The 13,539-nt window shown below is 57.6% G+C and overlaps 1 protein-coding gene across 1 annotated transcript; it reads left to right on the top strand.

Moving 5' to 3' along the window:
* The first annotated feature begins 5,210 nt into the window (after positions 1-5,210).
* ACADVL (acyl-CoA dehydrogenase very long chain) lies at positions 5,211-13,369 on the top strand. Its single transcript, XM_029055335.1, has 20 exons — positions 5,211-5,310; positions 5,434-5,509; positions 6,113-6,184; positions 6,311-6,383; positions 6,476-6,540; positions 6,624-6,758; positions 7,626-7,770; positions 7,892-8,021; positions 8,784-8,909; positions 9,312-9,510; positions 10,119-10,223; positions 11,418-11,504; positions 11,669-11,731; positions 11,991-12,092; positions 12,211-12,308; positions 12,403-12,475; positions 12,597-12,669; positions 12,777-12,849; positions 12,931-13,006; positions 13,100-13,369. Exons 1-20 carry the CDS (start codon positions 5,249-5,251, stop codon positions 13,238-13,240), a joined length of 1,974 nt encoding a protein of 657 aa, XP_028911168.1. The 5' UTR covers positions 5,211-5,248; the 3' UTR covers positions 13,241-13,369.
* Positions 13,370-13,539: the final 170 nt, after the last annotated feature.

Raw genomic sequence — 13,539 nt, 5'->3', positions numbered from 1 at the left:
GGTGGCAAGAGAGACGAGATGGAGGTAGAGTTCCTCAGCGGCCCCCGTGAAATCCACAGTACCTGGCTGAGGCAGGATATCGTACTCTCCCAAGCACTTAATGTAGTGCTCTGCACGTAGTAAGAGCTCAATAAATACGTTTGAATGAATGAAATATTCACTCCACTCACCCAGCAGGGCCTGGAAGAGGTCACTGTTTAGCACGGCGAGGAGGCGGGAGGCGGAGGTCACGAACAAGGGGTCCAGAAGGGGTGAAGCCCCCAGGAGGCTCAGGGCCGCCTGGGCATCTGGGGGGCAATGGAGACACAGAGATGGAGGGTCTGGGCCAGGCGGGCTCAGAGTCGGGGCCCCCCCGGAGACGGAGGGAAGAAACAGGCCGAGAGGCGAAGAGGAGCGTGAGTCCGGAGGAAGAAGGGGAGAGCCACAGACGGATAGAGTGAGGGGGGTGAGGGAACAGGGTGGACATGAAGCCATGAAAGGGGAACAGAAAACTTCCCCAAAACCATCTACCCCATCCCTACACCCCCTCGGCTCCCCAATATCCTCTCCCTCAAATCCGCCTAAACTTCCGGACCTAATGGCCCCCCTCCCCCGGCCCCAGCCCCTCACGTCCCTCTGTTCTCTGGTCCTCTGCTATTGCCCATCTCCTGCACCTCAACTCCCTCATTCCCAAATTCCTAGAACTCAAGCCCAGGCCCCCAGCAGCCCCTCCGCAACCCCAGCTTCTCACCTCTCTTTCTCCCTGGCATAGCTGGCGCCTCTGGAGCGTTAATCTCTAATCTCTCCCTGACCAGCCGGGTCCTTAGCTGCCTTCCCAGCTTCCCCCACCTGTCCCGCCCCCACCCCATCTTTGCAGGCCAGAGCTGGAAGGGGGGTGTAATCCGGGTGCCCCAAGCCCCACCCCCTTCCCCAGATTAGGTCTCAGGGCGGGGAGCGGGGAGAGAAGAGAGTCGGGTGTGGGTGGGCTGCAGGGGGTTTCATTGTCTCTCTCTCCCCCTGAGGTCAGACAGAGAAGAGGCAGGCAGAGAAGTGGCAGTAAGAGGGATTCAGGTTAGAGGTCAGGGGGAAGGGGGAAGGCCTGGGCCCTTCAGACAGGAGGCAAAAGGCAAAAGTCCCAAGAGGTCTGTGTGTGAGGGGGGAATCTTGTTTAGGGGGAATCCTGGGCTGGTTCCAGGGGATGCCTCTGGACAATTGGCTGGATCCTGCTGCCAGACACAGGTTGGGCCAGGATGGAGAAAGTAATAATAATAATTGTGGTATTAGTTAAGTGCTTACTCTGCGCCAGGCACTGTACTAAGCGCTGGGGTGAATACGAGCAAGTTGGATTGGACATAGTCCTTGTTCCAAGTGGGGCTCACAGTCTCAATCCCTATTTTCCAGATGAGGGAACTGAGGAGTAAAGTGAGTTACCCAAGGTCACACAGCAGACAAGTGGTGGAGCAGGGATTAGAACCCATGGCCAGGCCCGGGCTCTTCCCACTAGGCCTTGCTCCTTCTTGAGATTTGATAAGCTACCTCTTTAGATGTAAACTCATTATGGGTAGGAAATGCAGCTGCTAATTCTGATGTATTGTACTCTCCCAACCACTTAGTACAGTGCTCTGCACATAGTAAGTGCTCAATAAATACAATTGATTGATTGATTGACCGTCCAACTCCCCAGGCTGGGACTCTATCCATTATGGCAGGTACTGGTAGGGAGGGAAAATGTTGGGGGCCTTGAGTCCGGTACTGCAGTGGGAGGGATGTGGGTGAGACTTTGGTGGGGGCCTCTGGGCCTCCAGGCACTGAGTCACCAGGGTGGAAGCAGGTGGGGGAAACTCTCCACATCTTGGGAAGTTCCTTCTAAAGTTTAACCGTCCTCCCTCCTGCTGCAACTCTTCACTGTTTGGTCTCTTCCAACCCCAAGTGGGCCAGCAAAGGCAGAAGGGCCTTCTAGGGGTGGAGGTGGTCGAGGGGTACCAGAGGAGCCTTTTCACTGTCTCCCACCTCTGCAACATGGGGATTCAATATGTTTTCCTCATCTTACATAGACTGTGGGACCTGTGAGGTTGTATCTAACCCAGCCCTTAGTACAGTGCTTGGCACATAGCAAACATATGGTAGGAAGAGAAGCACTGAGGTCCAGTGGATAGAACACAGGCCTCCAAGTCAGAATGACCGGGGTTTTAATCCCAGTTCCACCACTTGTCTGCTGTGTGACTTCGGACCAGTCATTTAACCTCTCTGTGCCTCAATTCTCTCATCTGTAAAATGGGGATTAAGACTGTAAACCCCGTGTGGGACAGGGATTGTGTCCAATCCGATTAGCTCGTATCTACCCCAGCACTGAGTGCAGTACCTGGCGCATACTAAGCACTTAAATAGAAAGTGGAAAGGCCCAGGGCTTGGGAGTCAGAGGACCTGGGTTCTAATTCTGTCTCTGCCACTTCCCCTCTGTGTGCCCTTGGGTAAGTTACTTCACTGATCTGTGCCTCATTTACCTCATCTGGAAAATGGGCCTTCAAAAATCTTACTTAGACTGTGAGCCCATGTGGGACAGGAACTGGGTCCAACCTGATGAACGTGTATCTACCCCAGCACTTAAAACAGTGCTTGACACATAGTAGCAGTGTGGCCTCATGGATGCAGCACGGGCCAGGGAGTCAGAAGGACCTGGGTTCTAACTCTGGCTCCGCCGCATATCTACTGTGTGACCTTGGGCAAATCCCTTACCTTCTCTGTGCCGCCGTTCGCTCATCTGTAAAATGCGGATTAAGACTGTGAGTCCAATGTGGGGCAGGGATTGCGTCCAACCTGATTTGCTTGTATCCATCCCAGTGCTCAGTACAGTACCTGGTACAGAGTAAATATTTAACAAATACTAGTAACAAGAACAAGGAATACCACAATTGCTATGATTACAGTAAGTGCTTAACCAATGCCAGAAGAATAATAATAACAGTAATATCAAAACATCAACAATGATGATAATAATATGATTAAGAACAACTAATAATGATATTGATAATAGTAGCAACAACACATAACAAAATATCAGCAATGACTTTCATTCATTCATTCACTCGTATTTATTGAGCACTTACTATATGCAAAGCACTGTAGTAAGCACTTGGGAGAGTATGGCACCAGAACAGACACATTCCCTACCCACAATAAGCTCACAGTCCAGAGGGGGAGAGAGACATTAATAGACATAAATAAAAACAGGTATTTATACACATGCACTTTGACAAAGATAATATTATCAACAATAACCAATAATAATAATGATAGTAATAACAACAATATAATATCAACAAAACGATAATAACCTTATCAATAACAAGTATGAATCATTATAGTAATAGCAACTGTAATAAGATAATAATATCATTAATAACAAGTGGTAATAATAAAAATAATGACAACTGTAACAACAAAATTGGCTCACTATTGGTTTCAAAGCTCTCCATCACCTTGCCCCTTTGTACCTCACCTCTTCTCTCCTTCTCCATCACAGTCCGCACACTCCGCTCCTCTGGTGCTGCTCACCTTCTCCCTGGTCCTCCATCTCGCCCGTCCCGCCGTCGACCCCCAGCCCACATCCTACCTCTGCCCTGGACGCCCTCCCTCCTCAAATCTGCCAAATGATTACACTTGCCCCTTTCAAAGCCCTACTGAAGGCTCACCTCCACCAAGAGGCCACTAAGCCCCTCTTTTCCTCAGCTCCCCCTCCCCTCCCTGTCACCCTGACTAGCTCTCTTTGCTCTACTCTCCCCGCCCCACGGCACTTATGTAGATATGTAGAGAAGCAGCGTGGCTCAGTGGAAAGAGCCTGGGCTTCGGAGTCAGAGGTCATGGGTTCGACTTCCGGCTCTGCCACTCGTCAGCTGTGTGACTGTGGGCAAGTCACTTCACTTCTCTGGGCCTCAGTTACCTCATCTGTAAAATGGGGATTAACTGTGAGCCTCACGTGGGACGACCTGGTTACCCTGTATCTCCCCCAGCGCTTAGAACAGTGCTCTGCAAATAGTAAGCGCTTAACAAATACCAACATTAATACATATCTATAAATCTACTTATATATATTGATGTCTGTTTACTTGTTTTGATGGGTATATATCTGTAATTCTATTTATTTATACCGATGCCCATTTACTTGTTTTGATATCTGCCTCCCCCCTTCTAGACTGTAAGCCCGGTATGGGCAGGGATTGTCTCTCTTTATTGCTGCATTATACATTCCAAGCGCTCAGTACAGTGCTCTGCACACTGTAAGTGCTCAATAAATACAAATGAATGAATGAATCAACCAATCAATCACAACTACTAATTGTTAACAACTAGATCTGTTGATCTTGCCCAGTGCTTAGAATAGTGCTTGGCACAAATGAAGCGCTCAACAGACACCGTCATTATTAATAATAATAATAATAATAATAATAATGATGGTATTTATTAAGCGCTTACTACGTGCCAAGCACTAAGTGCTGGGGGGGAAACAAGGTGATCAGGATGCCCTCCATCCCCATTTTACAGATGAGGTCGCTGAGGCCCAGAGAAGTGAAGTGACTTGCCCCAAGTCACACAGCTGACAAGCGGCGGAGTCGGCATTAGGACCCATGACCAGCGTGGCTCAGTGGAAAGACCCCGGACTTGGGAGTCAGAGGTCATGGATTCTAATCCTGCCTGCGCCCCTTGTCAGCTGTGTGACTGTGGGCAAGTCACTTCACTTTTCTGGGCCTCGGCGACCCCATCTGTAAAATGGGGATGAAGACTGTGAGCCCTACGTGGGACATCCTGATGACCCTGTATCTCCCCCAGCGCTTAGAACAGTGCCTGACACATAGTAAGCGCTTAACCCATACCAACGTTATTATGACCTCTGACTCCCAGGCCCGGCCTCTTTCCACTGAGCCACGCTCTGAGTCGGCTCACTATTAATAACGCTAATAACCACAACAGTAACACGAAGACATCGCCGACGACGAGAAGAATAACATAATGAATAATCCGACGACGGAACCGTAACGACAAAGATAAGGACCAGCCTAAAGAGGAGGGCTACAGAAGGCCCAGGCGGCGGAGACTACAATTCCCAGCGTGCCCTTCGGCAGCGGGTTCCCCCCAGCCCGGTGCATTGTGGGCGCGGGCCGGGGAGGGGGCGTGACCTAGGGGTTCGGGGCGTGGCCTGCGTCGTGGGGGCGTGGCCGGCGACGTCGGGGGCGTGGCCGGCGGCGGCGGCGGCGGCGGTCGGGGCAGCGCGATGCAGGCGGCCAGGGTCACCCCGACATGGGGGCGGCAGCTGCTGAGATTGGGGGCGCCCGGGTAGGTTTCGGGGCGCTCCCGGTGGGGGGGAGGAGAAGCGGGGATGGGCGAGGGTTGGAGGGGGAGGGTCCGTCCCCCCGGTGATCCCCGCCCCCCTCCCCCCCTCCCCCGTGTCTCCCGCAGCCCCCGGGGAAGTCTGGGCCCGGGGAGACCCCGGCTGCACCCCGAATTTCGCCTCTTCGCCAACGCCGCCACGGAGGTGAGAAGGGACGGGGAGCGGGAGGGGGAACGGGCCGTCCCGGCTCGGCCCGGCCCGGCCCGGCCCGGCCCGGTCACCTGCCGCCGGACACTGGGGGAAAGGTCGGAGGGGGGAGGGGGCCCGGGCGGGGAAGTGGGGGAAAGGTCAAGGGCGGCGGCCGGCGCGGCCCGGCCCGGCCCGCCCCCGCCCTCTCCCCCGTCTCCCTCGCTCGTCTTCCTGTCCGGGGACCCCTCCCCCCCGCACCCCGGGCCCTCCCCCCCAAGGGCTTTCCCCCTCCCCAGGACCCCCCTCTTCAAGGTCTCCCTTTTCCCCGGCCCCCCGCCCCGCCCCCCCCCCCCCGGATCTCACTTTTTGGGGCTTTCCTCCTCCCAGGCCCTCCTTGTGGACTCCCCTTCTCCAGGCCCCCCTACCTGAGCTCCCCCCTCTCCAGGACCGCTCCCCCTTATGGGCTCCCCCTTTCCTTCCCCAAGCCCCTCTTCGTGGACTCCCCACCCCCAAAGCCCCCCTCCCATTATGGTCTCCTCCTTCCCCAGGTCCCCCCTCCTCCCCCCATGGACTTCCCCTTCCCCCGGGCCTCCCCCTCATGGGCTCCTCTCTCCCCAGGCCATCGTGGAGAAGTCCGGCCCGGTCTCTTCTCCCACCTCCATCAGTGACAAGCAGGTGCAGGCCAAGGTGGTAGGTGTCCCCCTGACCCCTAACCCCTCTCTGCCTTCACCCCTCTTCTGCCCCCCCACCTCCAGCCCCCCCTTCTCACCCGACTCTGATCCCCCTGCTCTTCCCCTCCCCATCTGGATCTCCTAGGAGTCAAAATCCTTTGCGGTGGGCATGTTCAAAGGACAGCTGACCACAGACCAGGTCTTCCCGTACCCCTCAGGTATACCGTAGGGAGAGAGGATGGGGAGGGTGGCCGTTTGGGTGTGGGTGGGGGTGATCTTTGGGGGTGACCCTGCATTTTGTCTCCGCCAGTTCTGAACGAGGAGCAAGTAGGCTTTCTGAAGGAGCTGGTGGGGCCGGTCTCCCGGTTCTTTGAGGTGAGTCAGGTTTGGGGTTGGGGAGTCGCCAAGCCACCAGACTCTGATCCTTCCTTCCTCTCTTCCTCCTCCTCTTCCTCCAGGAAGTGAATGACCCAGCCAAGAACGATGCGCTGGAGCAGGTGGAGGAGGGCACCATGCAGGGGCTGAAGGAGTTGGGAGCGTTTGGCCTCCAGGTGCCCTCGGAGCTGGGGGGCGTGGGCCTGTGCAACACCCAGGTGAGAGGCCGCCCGCTCGCCGCCGTGGCCGAATGCAGTACCCTGTGTGGAGTGCTCTGGGGAGGGCCCTAGCATTAGTAAAGGGCCCATGATGCAGGAGACCTGAGTTCTCTTCCCGGCTTCGCCACTCGCCTGCCGTGGGGCGTTGGGCAGGTCGCCTCGCTTCTCTGGACCTCATTTTCCTCCTCCATAAAATGGGGAGTCAATGCCCGTTCTCGCCTCCTTAGATTGGGAGTCCTGTTTGGGACAGGGATTGGTTCCAACCTGACTTGCATCTCCCCCGGCGCTTAGCACACAGTAAGCGCTTAACACTGTCATTATTGTCATTATTATTACCACCCCTGCTCATAAGGACTGCAATCTAGTGGGGGAGGCGGATACAATAGGAGAGATGCGCTTAAATAGCATGTAACCCACTGCTACGTATCGTTGTTGTGAGAGCAGAAGTTCTGAGATGATGCTAGGGAGGTCAAGGTCTAGACAGGGGGAACAGTGAATGGTAGGAGGGGCGGGGTGAGGGGTGAGAGCCCTGGGGGAGGTGGGATTTCAGGAGAGCTTTGGTCTCGTGGATGGGGAGGGGGAAGGGGGCCGCAGGCCGGGGACGGGGTCCGAGACCCAGGGAGCTTGAAACAGAGAGTGAGATCCACGCCCCCCTCCTGCCCCAGCCATGTACTGGCTAAGCACTAAGAGGCTCAGTCTCATCTCCAGTCTTTGACACCTCCCACCCCGGCAATCCTCCGAAAGGGAGAACGGAGGCCTCCGGGGTCCTGGTTGCTGGGGGGTGGGGGTGCTTTCCCTGGTAACGGGGCCTAGCGGGCCCCGAGGCCTGTGTGCGTGCCTATCTTCCCCTGGCCCTCCTGCCCGCAGTATGCCCGCCTGGTGGAGATCGTGGGGATGCACGACCTGGGCGTGGGCATCACCCTGGGAGCCCACCAGTCCATTGGCTTCAAAGGGATCCTGCTCTTTGGCACCGACGCCCAGAAGAAGAAATACCTGCCCAAGCTCGCGTCCGGTGAGGGCCTGGGGGGCGGAGGCCAGAGGGGGGGCCGGGCAAGGTCGGGGCAGGGAGCCGGGGGGTGGTTCTGTGGCCGTGCCCACCCAACCGTACCCGCTCTCTACTCCCCGACTCTCAGGGGAGACGCTGGCGGCCTTCTGCCTGACGGAGCCGGCCAGCGGTTCGGACGCCGCCTCGATCCGCACTGCGGCCGTGCCCAGCGCCTGCGGCAAATTTTACACCCTCAACGGCAGCAAGATCTGGATCAGGTCTGGGGCTCCCCATACCCCCTCCTCAGATACCCTCAACCTCCCGCTCTGACCCTCCCCGACACTGTTCCCCCGGGCCTGAAACACTCTCCCTCCTCTGCCTCCTCTTCTCCCTCTCCTTTCTTCCTCCCTTTTCCTCATCTCCCTCCTTCTTTCTTTCCCTTGTATTATCATGCATTTGCCCCAGCACTCAGTACTGTGCTTGCCTCAGAGTAAGTGTTTAATAAATACTATTATTATTATTTTAATGGTATTCGCTAAGCACTTTCTACGTGAAATTCGAATACTCTTACTATTTATAGTATTCATTAAGCACTTCCTGTGTGTCAAACTCCATTGTAAGCATTGGGGTAGGTATAAGTTAATTAACTCAGACATAATCCCCGTCCCACAAGGGGCTCACAATCTAAAGTAGGAGAGAGAACCCGCATTTCATCCCCATTTTGCCGCTGAGGAAACAGAGGCACCGAGAAGTGAAGTGACTTGCCCAAGATCACACAGCAAGCAGTTGGCAGAGCCAGGGTGAGAACCCAGGTGCTCTGACTCCCAGGTCCAGGCTTTTTCTTCTAGGCCAAGCTGCTTCGTCAGTTGTTGGTGTTCTGCTTTCCTAAGCTTCCAATATAGTGCATTGCACCCAGTGGGTGCCCGTTAAATACCATCCAGGCCCTTCTGCCTTAACACCTCCATCCCCTCCGCCCAAACCTCCTAACCCCCCATCCTCTCTATCCTAACCTCTCCTCTGCCTGCTTTCTCCCCTGGCAGTAACGGAGGCCTGGCCGAGATCTTCACCGTGTTTGCCAAGACGCCGGTGAAGGACCCCAGCAGCGGGGTGGTCAAGGACAAGATCACGGCCTTTGTGGTGGAGCGCAGCTTTGGGGGTGTCACTCAGTGAGTGGTGGCGGGGAGGGGAGGGGTCCCGGGGACTCCCGAGGAAGTGGCCGGCAGTGTTAAGTGGGGGGGCCGGGCTGAGCGGGGAAGAGGGACGTTGACAACCGGAGATGGGGAAACGTGACGTGGGGCTCCCCCCGCCACCCTGACCACCAGGGTGAACGGGAGCTGCACCCTAATTGTGAGCCCTACAGGGGACACCTGATTACCTTGTATCTACCCCAGCGCTTAGAACAGTGCTTGGCACAGAGTAAGCCCTTAACAAATACCAATATTATTATTATCATGAATAATTCAAGTCAGGCCTGGTGCATGCTGGGGAGACGTCATCCCGCCCTGGGGAGTGGGGGGTGGAGGGTCTCGGGGTGACTCATCCATAAACCCCCCCGCCCCCCCCCACAGCGGGCCCCCGGAGAAGAAGATGGGCATCAAGGCCTCCAACACGGCAGAGGTTTACTTCGACGGGGTGCAGGTGCCAGCCGAGAACGTGCTGGGCGAGGTGGGCGGAGGCTTCAAGGTGGCCATGCACATCCTGAACAACGGGCGGTTCGGCATGGCCGCTGCCCTGGCCGGCACCATGAAGGGCATCATCGCCAAGGCCGTGAGTCGCCTGCCCCGCCCAGGCCGGGGGACCCCCCCAGGGCCCTCGCCCAGCATTGGTCTCTCCAGCCCAGTTCCGCGCATCCATCCCTCAGAAGGATTCCTTGAGCACCTGCCGTGTGCACAGCGCTGTGCTAAGCACCAGGGAGATCCCAACCATTTGTAACCTCAGTCCCTAGACTGTAAGCTTGTTGTGAGAAGGAAATGTGTCCGTGTATTGTTGGATTCTACTCTCCCAAGTACTTAGTACCGTACTTTCCACATAGTAAGCACTCAATAAACATGATCGAGTGAATCCCTGCCTTCGAGGAGCTCACAGTCTCAGGCAGTCAGCCTGAGTATTGAGCTCTTACCATGTGTAGGACACTGTACTAAGCACTTGGGAGAATACAGTATGATGATAGAACAAGACACGTGCCTTGCCCGCAGCAAGCTTATAGTCTCCGGCTAGAGCTGAGCCACCGGGCTTCGTTCAGTCCCTCCTGATTGGCCTGGGGGTCCTTGACGGTTATTTAAGTCTCATCTCATTTGCCCCAAAAAGTTTCCGCAGGCCCCACCGTGGAGGCTCCCCCTTGCCCCTCACGCCCCTCCCACCCCCGCACCCCCCAGGTGGAACACGCAGCCAATCGCACCCAGTTCGGCGACAAGATCCACAACTACGGGCTGATTCAGGAGAAGTTGGCCCACATGGCCGTGCTGCAGTACGTGACCGAGGTGAGCCGAGCCGGGCCGCCTCGCCCGCCACTCCCACTCCCAGCCCCCTTCCGTCCATCAATCAACCGTATTTATTAGGCGCTGTGTACAGAGCAGTGGACTAAGCATTCGGGAGAGGATGACACAACAATATAGCGGGCACATTCCCTGCCCCCGGCCAACACCCAAAGCCTGGACCCGTAGGGGCCGGTGGGAGAACAGAGCGGTTACGGGTGCACGACCTTGGGGTCATGCGGAGCCTTCCTCCCTCAATAATAATAATAGTTTTAATCAATTGATGGTATTTTTTGAGCATTACTATGTGCAGAGCACGGTTCTAAGCGCTTGGAAGAGGACAAAAAAGACTAAGCAGACACGTTCCCTGCCTGTACCGAGCTTACGGTCAGAGGGGGAGGCCCACATTAATATGAATAAATAATTTAAATTAAATAATTTAAAAATACATGCAGAAGGGCTGTTGGGGTGGGTTGGATAGCCATTGTCCAAAGGTCACAGATCCAATTGTTACTCTGTGTCGAGCGCTGTACTGAGTGCTGGAACAGATACAAGATCATCGGATCTTGGGGAAGCAGCGTGTCCTAGTGGGTAGCGTCTGGGCCTGGGAGTCAGAAGGATCTGGGTTCTAATCCCAGCTCTTTGTGACCTTGTGCAAGTCACTTCTCTTCCAGTGTCTCTGTTACCTCATCTGCAAAAGGGGCGGTTAGGAATCTGAGGTCATACGGGACGTGGATTGTGTCCATAGCTTGTATCCACCCCAGTGCTTAGTACAGCACCTGGCACATAGTGAGCATTTAACCACAATCATCAGGTCCCACATGGAGGCATACTATCTAAGTAGCAGGGAGAACAAGTATTGAAACTCCCGTTTTGCAGATGAGGGAATGGACTCACAGAGAAGTGAAGTGACTTGGCCAAGGTCCCACAGTAGACAAGTGGAGCAGGATAAGAACCTGAGTCCTCCAACTCAGAGGCCCAGGCGCTTGGCCTTAGGCCGTGGGGCTTTTCCTCTCCTCAGACACACTTTGAGAGACCTCCCTAAGGAATCGATCAGTCAGTGGTTTTGAGTGAGCTTTGACTACGTGCAGATCTTGGGAGGGGACAATAGCTCAAGTAGACCCGATCCCCGGCCCGGGAGGAGCTGTGGTCTAAGGGAAGCCTGATGGGCGGCGCCCCCCCTTTCCTCTCCTCCCCCAGTCGATGGCGTACATGGTGAGCGCCAACATGGACCAGGGCTCCAAGGACTTCCAGATCGAGGCCGCCATCAGCAAGATCTTTGGTTCGGTGAGGAGTCCGGCGGGTGCGGGGGGGCCGGGGCTAGGGGGACTCCCGTTGGCCCCCACAACCTGGGGGCAGGGCGGCGGGGACGGGGGTGGTCTCCCACTCCCCCGGCCACCCACTCCCCCGGCCACCCACACTGACCGCCCCCGTCGGGCTCACTCTGACAGGAAGCAGCCTGGCTGGTGACGGACGAGTGTATCCAGATCATGGGGGGGATGGGCTTCATGAAGGTGAGGGGAGGGAATGTGGGAGGGGGATCCCCGGTGTAGGGGGCTTCTCCCTGGGCCCAGGCAGAGGCAAGTCCCGAGGCTTCGACCCTCCCGGGTGAAGTGGGATGACTTGGGGTTGGGGATGTGACTGTGTCTGGGGCGGGAGGTTGGTACCTCGCCCTGGGTTAGGCGGGTGTGGGGGCGTCGGTGCCTCTGGTGGGATTGGGGGGAGGGGAGAGCCCTGTGCAGGGGCCCCGACCCCTCCCCCTCTGGCCGACAGGAGACAGGGGTGGAGCGCGTGCTGCGGGACTTGCGCATCTTCCGCATCTTCGAGGGGACCAACGACATCCTGCGACTCTTCGTGGCCTTGCAGGGCTGCCTGGTGAGGGGCCGGCGGGGGGGCGGCCGCCTGGTGAGGCGAGGGAGGCCTGGGGAGGCCACCCGGGGACCGGCGTGACACCGGCCCCTCCTTCGGACCCCCGCTTCTCCCCCGCTCCCAGGATAAAGGCAAGGAGCTGACCGGACTGGGCAAGGCCCTGAAGAACCCCTTGGGCAACGCCGGGCTGCTGCTGGGAGAGGCCGGGAAGCAGCTGAGGAGGTGAGGAGGGCCGGGGGGCCCGGGACTCCTGTTCCACCCACCCCTGACACCCGCCACTCTTCACCTCATCCCCCTTTCCTCCTCCCCCCTCCAGGCGGGCCGGTCTGGGCAGTGGCCTGAGCCTGTCCGGAGTCGTCCATCCGGAGCTGAGGCGTAGCGGAGAACAGGTGAAGGCCGGAGGGGGGGAGGTTGGCGAGAGCGGGGGGTCCCCCACCCCTGATCCCTTCTGCCCCTCGACCCTCGGGACCTCCCCCATCTGACCGTCCCCCTTCCACATCCCACCCTCAGGCGGTGGCCGCCCTGGAGAGTTTTGCGGTGGTGGTCGAGGCCTTGCTGGTCAAACACAAGAAGGGGATCGTGGGTGAGTGCCCGGGAACCCCCTGCTCCCCAAACCCCTCCCTGCCTCCTCCCCCTCTCCCGGTGCCCGACGTGACGTGATGTGTGTGTCGTCCCCCCCGCGCCCCCCAGATGAGCAGTTCCTGTTGAAGCGGCTGGCTGACAGTGCCATCGATCTCTACGCCATGGTCGTGGTGCTGTCCAGGTGAGTGGGTTTGGGGCTCCAGGTGGAGTGGGGTCCTGAGCGGCCGAGGCCCTGATGCCCCACCCCCTCCCCCGACCACAGGGCTTCGCGCGCCCTGAGCGAAGGCCACGCCACGGCCCAGCACGAGAAGATGCTGTGCGACACTTGGTGCATTGAGGTGAGGGCGCGCGAGAGGATGGGGGAGCGGGGATCCCGGCGGGTCGAGCCTCTTGGGGTCCCCTGCCCCCGCTGACCGGTCCGCCACCCCCAGGCGGCCGCCCGCGTGAGGGAGAACATGACGGCCCTGCAGTCCGATCCCCAGCAGCAGCAGCTGTTCCGCAACCTGCGCGGCATCTCCCAGGCGCTGGTGGAGAAGGGCGGCGTCGTCACCGACAACCCCCTGGGCTTCTGAGGGGCGGCGGTCCCGGCTCCCACGGCCCCCCGACCCGTGCCTTCCTCTCCGCCGGCCGTCGGCCGGTGGACCGTGCCTTCACGCCGGTGCTGGGGGAGCCCCGATCCAATAAAGGTTTCCAAACCGACACCCTCACCTCTCCCTCCTTCCCTTTCTTCTTCTGGGGTGTCCGTTAAGCGCTTACTGCGTTCCAGCTACCGTACTGAGCGCTGGCGCAGATACAAGCAAATCGGGTTGGATGCGGTCCCCCTCCCACGTGGGGCTCAGTCTTAATCCCCATTCTGCAGCTGAGGTAACTG

This window comes from Ornithorhynchus anatinus, chromosome X5 (genome assembly GCF_004115215.2).
Source record: "Ornithorhynchus anatinus isolate Pmale09 chromosome X5, mOrnAna1.pri.v4, whole genome shotgun sequence".
Taxonomy (NCBI): domain Eukaryota; kingdom Metazoa; phylum Chordata; class Mammalia; order Monotremata; family Ornithorhynchidae; genus Ornithorhynchus; species Ornithorhynchus anatinus.
The sequence above is the reverse complement of the archived record's forward strand: the minus strand, read 5'-3'. Positions and strand labels throughout refer to the sequence as shown.